The sequence below is a fragment of the Emiliania huxleyi genome (genome assembly GCF_000372725.1).
Source record: "Emiliania huxleyi CCMP1516 unplaced genomic scaffold EMIHUscaffold_403, whole genome shotgun sequence".
In the NCBI taxonomy this organism is placed as follows: domain Eukaryota; phylum Haptophyta; order Isochrysidales; family Noelaerhabdaceae; genus Emiliania; species Emiliania huxleyi.
In genome coordinates this window covers 9,560-21,894 of record NW_005198943.1, presented here as the reverse complement: position 1 = coordinate 21,894, position 12,335 = coordinate 9,560, and the positions used below count along the sequence as shown (strand labels likewise).

Sequence of the window (12,335 nt, the reverse complement as noted above, 5' to 3'; positions counted from 1 at the left end):
ATCGCGCTGCCCTTTCGTCGTCTCCCATATCTGTAGACAGGAACCTCGAGTCCCACAGTGGCTGGGCGAGTCGTACCGAAAAAGAAAGAAAAGGGACAGGCCGCCAACATCCAGGGATTTTGAGGAGTACCGAGTCCACAGCCGCTCGCTCGCTCTTGCGCGCATCATTTTTTGTGTGCGTTCGCGCTTCACTTGAAGTGAATGGAGCTCCAGTCCTCGTCGTCGTCGTCGTCGCGCTCACGCCGTCGAAGACGAAAGTCTGCGACTCCAGCGCCGCCACCAACGCACAGTGTGGCGTGCCTCCACAGTGCGACTCCCACGACGCCGCTGCAGGCCTCCACCGCGGCGCCGGCGACGCCGTTGGCAGCCACGCCCTTCTTTTCGCCTGCAGCGCCTCAGTCCGAGGACTTCAGGCAGTGGGCGCTGCTCTCGCCCTCACAGGCCCGATCGTTCCTCCGCACACCGCGCGTCACGGCCGCTTCGCCGTCGCCCACGAGTGCTGCCGCGCCGGTGGCGGTGGCGGCGCCGGCAGCACCGAATCCGCTGGCTACGCTGCCGCCGTGGGCGCTGCGGCTGCTGGCGATGCAGCAGCGCGCGCTGCTGGCGCTTAGGCAGTCGCTGCACGCCGCGCGCGCAGACGCTCGCTCGCTCGCCTGCGCGCTCGCCGACGCCGACGAGGAGCTTGCGCTGCGTGCAAGCGGAGGCCGCGCCGCCGCGCCGGCAACCCCGCGCGGCGAGGGGCTGGGCGTCGTGGCGGACCATCGCGGAGCCCAGCCGGCACTGGGCCCATGCTGCGCCGCCGATCCGCTCCACGCGTGGTACGCTCCGCGCAGCGGCTCGGGCGAGCTTTCGGCGCTGCCTCCGGCGCCGGCGGGACGGCTGGCATGGGCCGAGGCGGAGGCGCTCTCGCTGCTGCTGGACATCTACAACTGGCTCCTCGGACAGGGCCCGCCCTTCTCGCGGCGCGCGTTCTGGCTCGAGGCACGCGGCTGCTCCCTCAGCGGCCACTCCCTCGCTCTCCTCCACTGTCCCCGCCGCCCGACCGCAGGGCGTGCCGCGCGCGGGCGCGATGCTGGCGGCCGTCGGAGACCACGACGCGCTGCGCGACATGGCGCGGCTGGTGTGGCGTCAGGGAGCGCAGGGCCTGGCCACGCCTCGCTCCCCCCGCGGGTCGCCGCCGGCAGCCTCGTCGCCGTCCGCAGAGGAGGGCGCAGCGGCGGCGCTGGTGCTGCAGAGCGAGCTGCGGCGGGCGCGGGACGCGATCAACCTGAGGCTGATGCGGACCAACGTGGCGATGGCCCACGCCGAGTCGTCCGCAACTTGGGCCGACGCAGCCGAGGCGATGTTCGGCTGGCTCCAGGCGTGCGCCCCCTCGCCCCGCCCCCGGTTCCCAGTCCTCCCCCCTACCTGCCCCCAGTTCCCACTGCTCATGCCACGCGCCGGCCTCCTACTCACCATTGCGTGTGCCTTGCCCCGCCAGTCGCTCCCCTCGCTCCTGCCACCGATGCCGCTCTCCGCGTGCCTCCGCGGAGGCGGCGGCGTGGTCCGCTTGAGCGCGCCGGCGGGGCAGCGGTTGTACGCCCTCAACGACACGGGGGCAGAGGTGCGCGTCGCCGTCTCGCCGTGCGAGGGCGGCGAAGTGGACGGCGGTCCGCCGGCACGGGCGCCGCCGTCGACGCCGCGGACGTGGGGTGGCGCCTCCGCCGAGCTGTTGGCCACGCCTCCGCCGCACGCGCGGATGACGGCGGCGGCCGCCGCCGCCGCCCGATGGGAGGTTGTCCTTGCGCCCGGCGAGGTGGCGCCCCTGAGCGGCGACGGTCCGCTCTGTGGCGCGCTGCGGCTGCGGCTGCGATTCGGCGACGCTCCCGGGCCGGCGGCGTCCAAGCCGGTGGACTTGGTGGTCGACGCGCAGCGCGTGGACGGCACCTCACAGTACAACGGCGAGTGCGAAGACGACCTGGAGGCGGCGGGGCCTTGCCAGGGACGCGGCCAGCGGCCGCAGGCGGAGGAGGGCGCTCGCGGCGACAACCCGTTTGCTCGGCCAGAGGTGGGACGGTGCTTCGAGGTTGAGGAGGGGGCCGCTGCGACGCCGACGTCCGAGAGCAGCCTCAGTCCGCACGCCGCCGAGCCGCTCCTCCGCCAGGAGGGCCACGGCCTGTCGCACGCCGAGCAGGCGGGCGTGAGGGTGGGCAGCACTTGGGAGAGCCCGTCCACACGGGTGGCGGCGGGCGAGCGCTGCAGCCCAAAGGCCGCCCCGTGGCAGATCGAGCGAGCTGGCACGCTCCTCCGCCGCGCTGAAGAGGCGTGGGCGGCGCAGGCAAAGTCGCTCGCGCAAGAGTCGGAGGCCTCGGACTGCGCCGCGGGCGGCGGTGAGACGCGACTGTCCCCGACCTCTCCGCCGACCGGCGGTGACGGCGTGCCCGTCGCCACGATTCAGCTGCACGGCCCTACCGAGCGCGCGGCTGCTCTCGTCAGCCTTTCTCAGGCGCAGCGCAAGTAGGCGGCGGCAAGACAGCCAGACAGAGTAGCGAAGAGAGAGAGAGCTCCCTCGCCGCCGATATCCCGCGCGCCTCGCCTGGGAGGCGTGCGCACTCGCCTGCTAGGCGCTAACCAAGGCCGCGAACGGCGTGGCGAGCCTCTCCTCCGGGCGCACGAGCCTCGCGCGCCGCGCGACCGCCGCCCTCTCACGGTTGCCGCTCAAGTCAGAGGCCAAGGTGCGCGCCGCGCTTGCCCGGAGCCCCCCTCCGCCGCCGGCAATTCCCGAGCCTAGCGGACGCGCACTGCAGCCTCCCCAGTCGTCGCGCCACGACCCCTCCCCAGGCGCTCGAGTCGCGCCGCGAGCTGCTCGTGGGCCTCTTGCTCCACCCGACCGCCGGTGCCGCCGCAGCTGCCACCGCCGAGGTCCTTGCGCTGCCAGGTTCTACGACCCCAATGGAGGTGCCGCGCAGCTGAGGCGCGGCGCTCTGCACTAGGCGAGCGCTGCCGAGTGGGTCTCTTCGGTCGCGGCGCGCGTCGTAGCGGCTCCGGCGGCGGCACGGCCGCGCGAGCTGCGTGGGCTGCAGGCGCCGCGCGTCAGCATGGTTGTCGAAGCGTTTCGTGCCGCGTCGGCAGCTTCGGGGCCGAAGGAGTCGGCTGAGTGGGATGGCCCGGCCCTTGCCGCCGCCGCCACTCGGCTCGAAGGTGTTTGCTCTGCCCTCAAGAAGTTGGCACGGGCAGAGGCGCCGCCGCGAGCGACGACGCACCCGAGGGTCTCGCCCAGGGGGAGCACTTCGTCCAAGGGGGGTGCCGCGGGCAGCACGGCCCGTTCGCCGCTGCAGCCAATCGACTCAGCGCACAGCGGCGCGAACGCAAAGACAACCGACTCCGCGGAGGGCGCCACGGCGTCGCTTAGGCAGGAGCCTACGGGCGGCGCGCCCACGATGCCCCAGGCGCGAGACGCAGATGCGGCAGCCGCGCAAGATGCGGATCCGGCAGCCGCGCAAGATGCGGATGCGGCAGCCGCGCCGGCTGCACCTCCCAAGCCGGCCGCGGTAGCCGCCGCCGTGCCTCCGGCCGCCACGCCTCCGGACGTGTGCACGCTGGACGCGTCCATCGCGCAGCAGCGGGCGCGTCTTCAAACGGAGAGATGCCGGCCCTCTGCGACGCCACGTCCCAATCTGGTCTCCTTGTGTTACATAGGCGCAGTTGGAGCAGGAGCGGAAGCGGCTGTTCGCGCGCCGCTGCTCACGCGAGGCGGCGCGCTCGGCGGCGCTGGTCGCTACGAGGTCCGACGCCACAGAGATCGGGGCCGCCGCTCCAGCGGGCTTTGCCGAGCAAAACGGCGCCGCCGCCGCCGTGGGGCTTGCCGCAGGTGCTGGGGAAGTTCCGACCGCTCCCGAGTCTGGCTCGCCAGCAGTGGGGCTAGTGGACGCGGGCAGCGAGGATGGCGACGCGCGCTCCCACCCTCCCGCTTCGCCCGCGCCGCCCTCTGTCTCGTCGCGCATGCGTTTGCCGCCCCAGGCCAGCTCTCCCGGCGCCCACCAGCCCCTCGCCCGGAGTCGGCTCTCCCTGCCTCGGCTTGGTCTCGGGATTCGGCGCGCTTCCCTCCCGATGCCAGAGCACCGCGGCGGCGGTGGGCTGTCACAAGAGGCGGTGGCCGAGGCTCTCGGCGTGGACTAGAGCTACGAGGGCCGTCCAGCCAGCCAGCCGCGCGCGGACCCCGAGAGGAGGTGGCGGGAGTGTCCCGCGGGGAGGGCGGGCGAGGGCGGGGACAGCCTCACCCTCTCCGTCTCGTGCGTCGAGGTCGCCACCCGCAGTGTCCTCTTCTGTCTTCACGAGGTGGGTCCGTCCTTCGTCCGTGTCGTCCGTGTCTGGAGAACTTGAACTGTGCCGCCGGTTGCACGCTTTCTCAGCATAAACTAAACATATCATTCCCCACACGACGCGCGCCCGCTGGGAGCCCGGCTCGTTCACTTTTCGCTGGCCGCGCCCTCCTTGGCTAGGGGGTTGGGTAGGGAGGGCAGCGGGATCTCTGGGAGGTCGTGGGGAAAGGGTGGGGAGGGCAGCTTAAGCGTCGCCTTCCCCCCCTTCGCGCGCCCCTCCTTGGCGCCGCCGAGGTTGACGACGTTGGCAAAGGAGGACATCTCGGTCATCGACTTGAGCGCGCCGCCCACATGCGCCCGACGCCCTCCCACGTGCGCGTGCACTTGCCGGCGGCGGCCTCGGCGCGCTCGGCGGGGTCGGAGCACGGGTACAGCTTCGGGAAGAGCGCGTGCCTCAGCGGGTCGCCGTCCTCCATCCCGTGCGACCCCATGTCGGCGAAGAGGAGCCGGCCGCCCGCCAGGTACTGGCAGTCGTCGACAGCGCACGTGCCGCCGAGCACGCGCCGCCTGCTCGACTCCCAGTCCTGCGACTTTGGCCCGTCAATCTTGTGGATCGCGCGCGAGTGCCACACGATCAGGTCGCCCGCCTTTGGCCGGAACTCGAGCAGCTCCGGGTACATGAGCAGGTTGTCCTTCTCCAGGTCGACAAAGACGGCGTCGGTCGTGACGTCCGTGTTGAGGTGGCTCTTCCTCAGGTAGACGGGGGCGCCGTGGTCGGGCGGGCAGTCGTCCAGCGTGACCCACCAGCGCAGCGCGTTCCACTCGTTCGCCCCCGGCTCGCCGAACGCGTCGATCGGCCCGTTCTGGTTGTCCTGGTGCCACTTGAAGCCCTTGTTCGGGTTGACCATCAGGAGGTCGGTCGCGAGGCGCAGCTCCTTGGCGTCGATGCTGCCGGCGAGCGCGGACGCGATGGGGCTGTAGTACAGCAGCTCCGCGAACGCGCTGTTCGACGCCCACACCGACCGCTGGATGTAGTCGTAGAGCCCCGACGCGACGCCCGCGATGGACCAGAAGTGCGGGTTTTCGACCTGCCAGTCGGTCGCGGCCCTGGCGTACTCGATCCACTCGTCGTTGAGCACGCCGGGGATGACGATGGCGCCGTCCTCGTACAGGGCCCGCCGCTGCTCATCGGTCACCTCAAAGGGCTGCGGAGGGTCGCCCTCGCGCACCGAGGCGGGCAGCTTGACGGGCGCACGCTGCAGGCCGTAGTCGAGCTCCCACGGCGCGATCGAGACCTCCCACTTCATACGCGGCGCGGGCGCCCGGCGGGATTGCCTCGAGCTGCTCCCCACCGACAAGGCGAGGGGCTTCGACGCGGCGAACAGGATCGCGATGGACATCTTGGAATGAAATAGGGAAAAAAGAATTTTACGGCCCCCGCACGTACCAAGCGAAGAACCGAGCGGAAGGAAGCCGGGGAAGATGACTCCGAGGAGGACGAACCAGTGGAAATCCAGTCGTCAGATGTTACGATGCACCCGAAGGGGACCCCAGCGTGTGTGTGTGTGTGTGCACCGGGACCCCAGCGCCGGCATCATCCGTAGAGGCACGAGTGTTCGAAGAGAGAGTGGACCTGAGCAACGACATGACTTGGAGGCAAATGATCGGAGTGGGAGTCAGAAATGTGGTCCTTGCGCGAGGGGAGCTCGATAGACTCGAGGGGCCAGGATACGCGGAGAGGAGAGAGATTTTTAGCAATACCAAACAACTCTAACACTCACACGTCATTTGGGGCCTGGAGCCCTGTTCACGCGCGCGCGAGACGTGCAGACAGGGTTGCCAGGTGAGAGCGAATGGCGCGGTTCACGCCTCGCACAACAGAGAGAGAGATGCGCTCTGCATGGTGGGACATAAAAGAAAGCGAGTACTTGGGCGAGTAGGCCGTGCGGTCGACGCTTTGTTTGTTTCGGAGAGGAGAGCGGAGTTACGCCGAAAGGCCAAAGAAGCCGCGAGAACAAGGGACCGGCGCAGGCGGCGGCGTCGCAGGACGAGGCAGAAGAGAACGACGCGACAGAGGAGGAAGTGACAAGGGAGAGAACGACGAGAGTGGGACGACCGCGAGGTGGCATGAAGGTTGCAGCGAGAAGCGGCGAGAGACTGCGAAGGGAGATAGAAAGAGGCAGACGACCAAGGGTTAGGGTGGGCGACGGCTAGCACATCAGTCATCACACACCTCTCCTTAAAATCCCTGTGTGGTGGCGGCGTGCCGTCCTCCCACCCCCCTCCCTTGGGTTGACGCTGGGGCCGACTTGCTACGCGCGCTGCGACCCGGACCGCCACCTCTGCTGCCGCCTGTGCTACCCGTAGTCTTTGCCGGCGAGCGAGTGCCTTTTGCGGGGCTGTCGCCAGAGCGGGTGTCGCCACGGCCGTCTTCTGATCTGTTTTGTGGTCTGGGGCTCTGCGCGCTGCGCTGCGCTGCGCGTCTCGAGGCGCGCCGCAACACAGCCCGTGTAAATGAACCAAGCATCCCCGATGGCCGGCGGGGTGTCCCATGGCCCCGCCCCCGGGGTGGCCGGGGGCACGCAGGGGGCGCCGCTACGGGCCGCTGCGGCGCCCATCCTATTTCGAAGAATGCCATCCTGGAATATAGGGTCTAGGTCTGAGACCGCGAGCGAGTGGCACGAAAGAGTGCAAGCAAGTCGCGCATGCTTTTGCGTAACGGCTTCTAGGACTAGCTCGAATTCTCTTTTCTGGGGGGTGCCCGCGCCGCCTAGCTCTGCAGACGGGCCCCTCCACCCTTCCTGTAATCATGTAGTCCCCACATTCGCAATCGTGGGCAGGGAATTGGTTTTCTTTTTCTCTTCTCTCGGACAGCGCGCTGCCACCTTCGCCCGCAAGCGACCCAGGACTACGCCTGACAGGCGCCAGCCGCCGGGTGGAACCTTTTCAGACACGAACGGCTGTCCCACAGCCGCATACATGTACTACGTCCTCTTCGCCCTCGCCCTCGCCGTCGCCCGCCCTGCGCTGCGCCTCGGCGGCGAGTGGGCCGGCTGGCGCTGCGTTTTCGACCCCTTCTCCGGCGCCCTCACGAATCACGTCGAGGGCGTGACGACTGAGCGGTGGGCCGGCAACGCCCTCCAGCGCCGCTCCCTCAGGCTGCTCCCCGAGGCGACGGCCGGCGACGGCGATGGCGCGCGCATCCGGTGCCTCGCCGCGCCCGAGGAGGACTGGTCGACGCTGCCGGCGGCCAACAGCGGCACGAGCACGCTGGCGCCGGGCGCGCGCGCCGCGGCCCTCGCTGCGGGAGGCCTGATGTGGACTGTGCAGGTCGACATGCTCAACGCAAACGCGTGGGCGCTCGACGAGGTGGGCGCCGACCCGAACGCCGCCGGTGTGCCCAGCTGGCGGTGCGAGAGTGTCTTTGACGGCGTCGGCGGCGAGCGGCCGCGCGGGCCGAGGCGCGATCGAGCGGAGCGGCCCAAGGAGCGCACGCGGGTCGTCTGCAGCTTCAACCCGAGCACGGGCGAGGTCGCGAGGGGCGAGCCGGTCGAGGTGTGGCAGGAGCGCTGCTGGTCCGTGCAGCCCTTGGGCGAGATGCCCGAGCTCCGGCGAGACAGCGGCGGGCGCGCCGGGCTGGACGCGGCGTGGGTCTCGTCGGTCGTGGGCACCGCGTGCTTTGGGTCACAGAAGCGGATCCCGTACGCGTCGGGGGTGGAGGCTGCCTTGAGCAGGACCCGCCTCTCTCTCCCGGGCGGCGTCGAGGTGCGCGGCAGGCCAGGGCTGCTCGAGGTTTGCGTCACCGCCGCGCCGGGGCGGGTCAACTGGCGCAAGCTGATCCTGCGCCGCAGCTGGATCGGCGGCTCCTGCTACGCCTCGGTGGAGACGGTCGGCGACCGGCAGGCCGAGCCGCCAGTCGACGAGGAGGACTCCCAGGGCCCGCACGGCTACGGGCTTGACGGGCGGGTGAGGTGTCGCGCCGAACGGCCCAGACGAGAAGGCGTTTTTTCCCTTAATTTTTTGTGATGAACCTTTATAAAAGGTCGAGGTGAACCCCTCTATGCTGTAGTCTTGGACGTCGGTCGCCCGCGTAAGCCTCTTGCGGGAACTTGCGGTACGTGGCTGGGTTCACAGCGATTGTACTAGTACAACTGTAGGAAAATGTCGGGACCAAATCGCGGCCTTCCGACTCGCGCCTCCGCCTCACTGGCACTATTGTAGCCCTGGCCGGTGCGCGTGCAGAGTTGAAGTTCCGGAGTGAAAATACGAACGCGTTCTCTCACGGTGACCAAAAAATGTCCACCTCAGAGGCACCTCCGGAGGCAGGCCGCCGCACGCCGGCGACACAGCTCCAGCTGTCGAGCTGACCTGCAGCTCCTCTCAGAGCGGGAGCTGTGACGAAAGTTGATTGAGGCGGTTGTCAGGAATCATCATACGGATCACATGGTGGCTCTCTCATGACGGGAGGCCGCCCGACCACTCCTGGGTGGCACTGCCACCGGTGTCGCTCGACGTCCTGTCGACAGCGTGCCGACAGCGACACAGACCATGTGGGACGCGTCGAGTATCGAACTCTACTGCTTACCCAGCCTTCGAGTGTATCCTGGCTGTGGTCCTACACCCACTGGTGTCCATCTCAGAGACCGCAGGAGGTCATGAGGGTCGATGGGAGTGCCAACCCCACAATGCCTAAAAACCCAGCCCAGTATATACTCGTACTGGCTACTGCGTCTATCGTTCTCGGCTCCGGTCCGCGCTACCGCGGTGAGAGAGGAGACTCGCTCGACCTCGTTGCCGCCGATGTGCGCAGTGCGGCCCCGCGCGCGATTCGCGCGCGATGTGGCGCCCGCGATGCCGCTCGCTTGCCGCCGGGCCGCGGTCCCCCCGCAGGCCCGAGGCCGCAGGTGTGTGTACGTGCACACGTTCGGGGAAGAGGGGGGGGGGGGGCGGGGGGCCCGCGCGCCGCGCGGGTGATACGTGTTCGTCCGTGTCCCTATACTGACCAGATCCTCTATACGTACCTTTTGTTGTGCGCCTCTACACCTGTCGGAGCTGTGTAGACTACACCTGTCGGAGCTGTGTAGAGTGTACGCAGTCGTCCGTCATGCGCTCAAGCATCATCGATCATGCGCCTACGGCCTAGCAGCGGCCTCGCCGCCCGCGTCCCCCAAGCCCAACGCGGTCGGCGGAACACAGTCAATTCTTTTCTTCCAAGGAAGCGGCGGCGTGGAGTTCTTTTCTCTGCGTCCGTTGTTTTGGCGGCTCGAGGTATCGGAGCAGCCTTGGGAGCGCCTGCGGCGCGGGCGACGGGCGGGAGGGTGTCGCACACACCAGCGTGTGTTTGTGACATTTCAGTCGTTGCAAAGCCAAAGCAGAGGCGGCGGGTGGTCGGGCGGGGCCCCTCACCTCCCACGCCTCGCCTCCTTGGCAGGCCACCTACACGCAATCGCCACACGCGGCGACACGGGTGAGAGTCGCAGAGACCCTGAGCCGCCACGAGGCGCCAACAAGCAACATGCGCGCGCGAGGCGCCTCGTACGGGCGGCGGCCCGACGCGTCGGTGGCGGCTGTGTCGGCCCCTGCCTGGACGAGCAGAGAGACCACCTGCCGCGCCGACGTGAGAGGGTCCGTGTCAGCCCCGGCTGAGGTCTGGGATCGAGGCGGTCTCCTAGGACCGTACCCCCTCGTGGCCCCAATAGGCAGCCCGGTGCAGTGCCGTTTCCCCCGATGGGCCGGTCGCGTTGAGCTGCTCCGGCGAGAGCGCGCCTGAGGGCAGGCTCGGGGCGGAAACATCGCACAATCTGAGGGATGGGGCAGGGGTGGGACCGTAGCGCTGGAGCGGTTCGCAGGCCCGGCAGAGATGCTGATGAACGCACCGAGCAGAGTCGAGCAAACGTCTGCGTGGCCTGAGCGCGCCGCGGCGTGCAGGGGCGCCCAACCTAGTGGCTTTCAGACAAGCTTTGTTGACAAAATTTTCGGGAACGCGCTGCGAGCACACGGCCCACGCCGTGCGCGTCGCTTGCCATCGCGCTCGCGCCGCGGTGCAGCAGCAGAGACGCCATGGTCGCCTGATGGGGTGCATGGCACGGCGAGGAGCTCACGTAACCGCTCGTGGCGGCCTCAGAGGGGCTACCCCCAGCCGCCTTGCCCTTCAGTGCAGCAAAGTGTAGCGCAGTCATCCCCGACTTGGCGGCCGTGGCGTTGACCTCGGCGCCGGCCTCGTCAATCAGCCACTGCGCCGCCGAAGCGTGCCCCTCGAGAGCGAGAACATGCAGCAGCATTAGCCCTGCCTCGTCCACCTGCGGCGCAGGGGAGAGGTCAGCCACGCGTCGGTGTGGCTCCTGGCACCGACTGCGAGAGCCCACCATGGCAGAGCCAGAGGGCAAGCCGTGCGGCGGCTCCCCGTCGTCTCCCATGAGAATCTCGAGAAGGACCGCTTGGTCGCCCTCTCGCGCCGCCTCCCAAAGGCGCAGCAATAGCTCCGGGTCCGCATCGCGGGTGTCGGCGACGGGCATATGTGTGGTCCCGGCTGTCGCGGCGCGGGAGACTCTCTCGAACTCGATCACACGTAACGGCCAAAGAAGAATTTAAACAACAGCCAAAGAAGAATTACTGCCGCCCTGAGTGGCGATGTCGGGTGAGAGTGTACGTCATGCTCGTGTCTGGTGTTTACTAGCTCCGAGTAGAGGGGGCGTTCCGCTGCTAGGGGACCCAAAGCGCAGAACCAACCCTCGGAGACCTGTGTTTACTTTACGGCCCTTTCTCTGCGAACGCGCACCCCCCAGGGCTAGGGCTCTCTAGTAGAGGGTGCGCAGCGTCCTAATCTAAAATCTGAGGATTCAGGATTCAGGCATCGCTTCAGTGGGGCCAAAGTGAGTTTATGGATGTGTGAGAACGGTACGGGACACGAGGAGTCACGCGGACCGACTCGTCGGTGACTCTGCTGTGCACGCCGTTTCAGAATTTTTCTCAGCGTGAGCGAGACGTGGAAGAGTGCCACCGTCGGGTAGGACGGGTCGGCCCGGAGCATCACCATCAGAGTAGCCGTCGTGGTCGCGGCGAGCAGCGCCGGCCACTCCGGCGCCGCGTCGGCAACATGGGAGCATGTCCACCGCCACTTCGCGGTCGCAGCGCTGTTGTCGCCCGAAACGCCGCATGTACCTCGACGGGCGCATGCAGGCATCACGTTTCCATGCGCCCGTCAAGTCGGAGCCAGTCCGCTGCGGCGACCATACAGCCCTCGCAGGAGGTACATTAGAGCTTGGCTTTCAGAGTCATCTCAAGCTTTTGCGCAAATCCCACAGTGGTGGATTTTGGGGCGCTGCGCACCCCCTATCTCTAGCCCGTAACCCGATCCCGATCATCCGGCCCGCTGGGTGCGCTTCTACCCTTCTCTTAGCTCCCCGGGCCCCGGCCCTCCCCCCTGGATGTTTGAGCGGGTTACTGACTGCAACTCCAAGTGCTCCAAGACCAAGTGCAAAACCCGAATTAGGCTCGGGTCCAAGTACAGATACGTCAAGCAAGTTGTTCGACACAATCGCACAAACGGACAATTACACATCGATCGCGCAGATCAATACAAGCGGTTCAAACAAGTAGCTGCGTCCTGTGTGACACGAGTCTCGAGTGAGGAGTGTGCAAGTAGATTGAGTGTTGCGACGTCGAGAGACAAACGCGCATCAACACGCGTCTGTCCGCACCGCACATGCGAAATGAAGAAGAGCTGTGGGTCGAAGCTGTCGAGACCGGCTCAACCGCGCCATCTCGAGCAAGTGCCAACGGAGAGCTTCACCTGCGGATGGCCGGCCCGGCACAACGGTGGGAGGGTGCGCGCCGCGGGGCGCGCTCCAGGGCCAGGGTCTCGCCTCGTGCGGCGCGGTCGCGTAGTTGATGTGGCCGCCCCACTTGGTCTGCACCCTGTGGCGCGTCAGCGAACGTCGCCTTGCGCGCGGTGACGCTGGCCTGGAAGTACTCCTTCCAGCCGGGTCCTGCATGGGGCGGGCTGCCCCTCAGGTGCCCCCGGGCCTGAAACCC

General features: G+C 68.1%; 2 protein-coding genes across 2 annotated transcripts; one reads left to right on the top strand and one right to left on the bottom strand.

Annotated features, from left to right (window-relative positions):
• Positions 1–201: 201 nt before the first annotated feature.
• Positions 202–4,158, top strand: EMIHUDRAFT_243911 (hypothetical protein; the record flags this gene model as incomplete). Its single annotated transcript, XM_005769987.1, has 9 exons — positions 202–1,027; positions 1,185–1,393; positions 1,481–1,639; positions 1,796–2,470; positions 2,604–2,714; positions 2,821–2,901; positions 2,973–3,569; positions 3,679–3,850; positions 4,097–4,158. The coding sequence occupies 9 exons, from the start codon at positions 202–204 to the stop codon at positions 4,156–4,158; spliced, it is 2,892 nt and encodes a 963-aa protein (XP_005770044.1).
• Positions 4,159–9,737: 5,579 nt separating this feature from the next.
• On the bottom strand, positions 9,738–10,816 carry EMIHUDRAFT_243908 (hypothetical protein; the record flags this gene model as incomplete). The annotated part of the gene is made up of 6 exons (XM_005769986.1): positions 9,738–9,905; positions 9,982–10,067; positions 10,178–10,207; positions 10,300–10,369; positions 10,403–10,600; positions 10,667–10,816. The coding sequence occupies 6 exons, from the start codon at positions 10,814–10,816 to the stop codon at positions 9,738–9,740; spliced, it is 702 nt and encodes a 233-aa protein (XP_005770043.1).
• Positions 10,817–12,335: the final 1,519 nt, after the last annotated feature.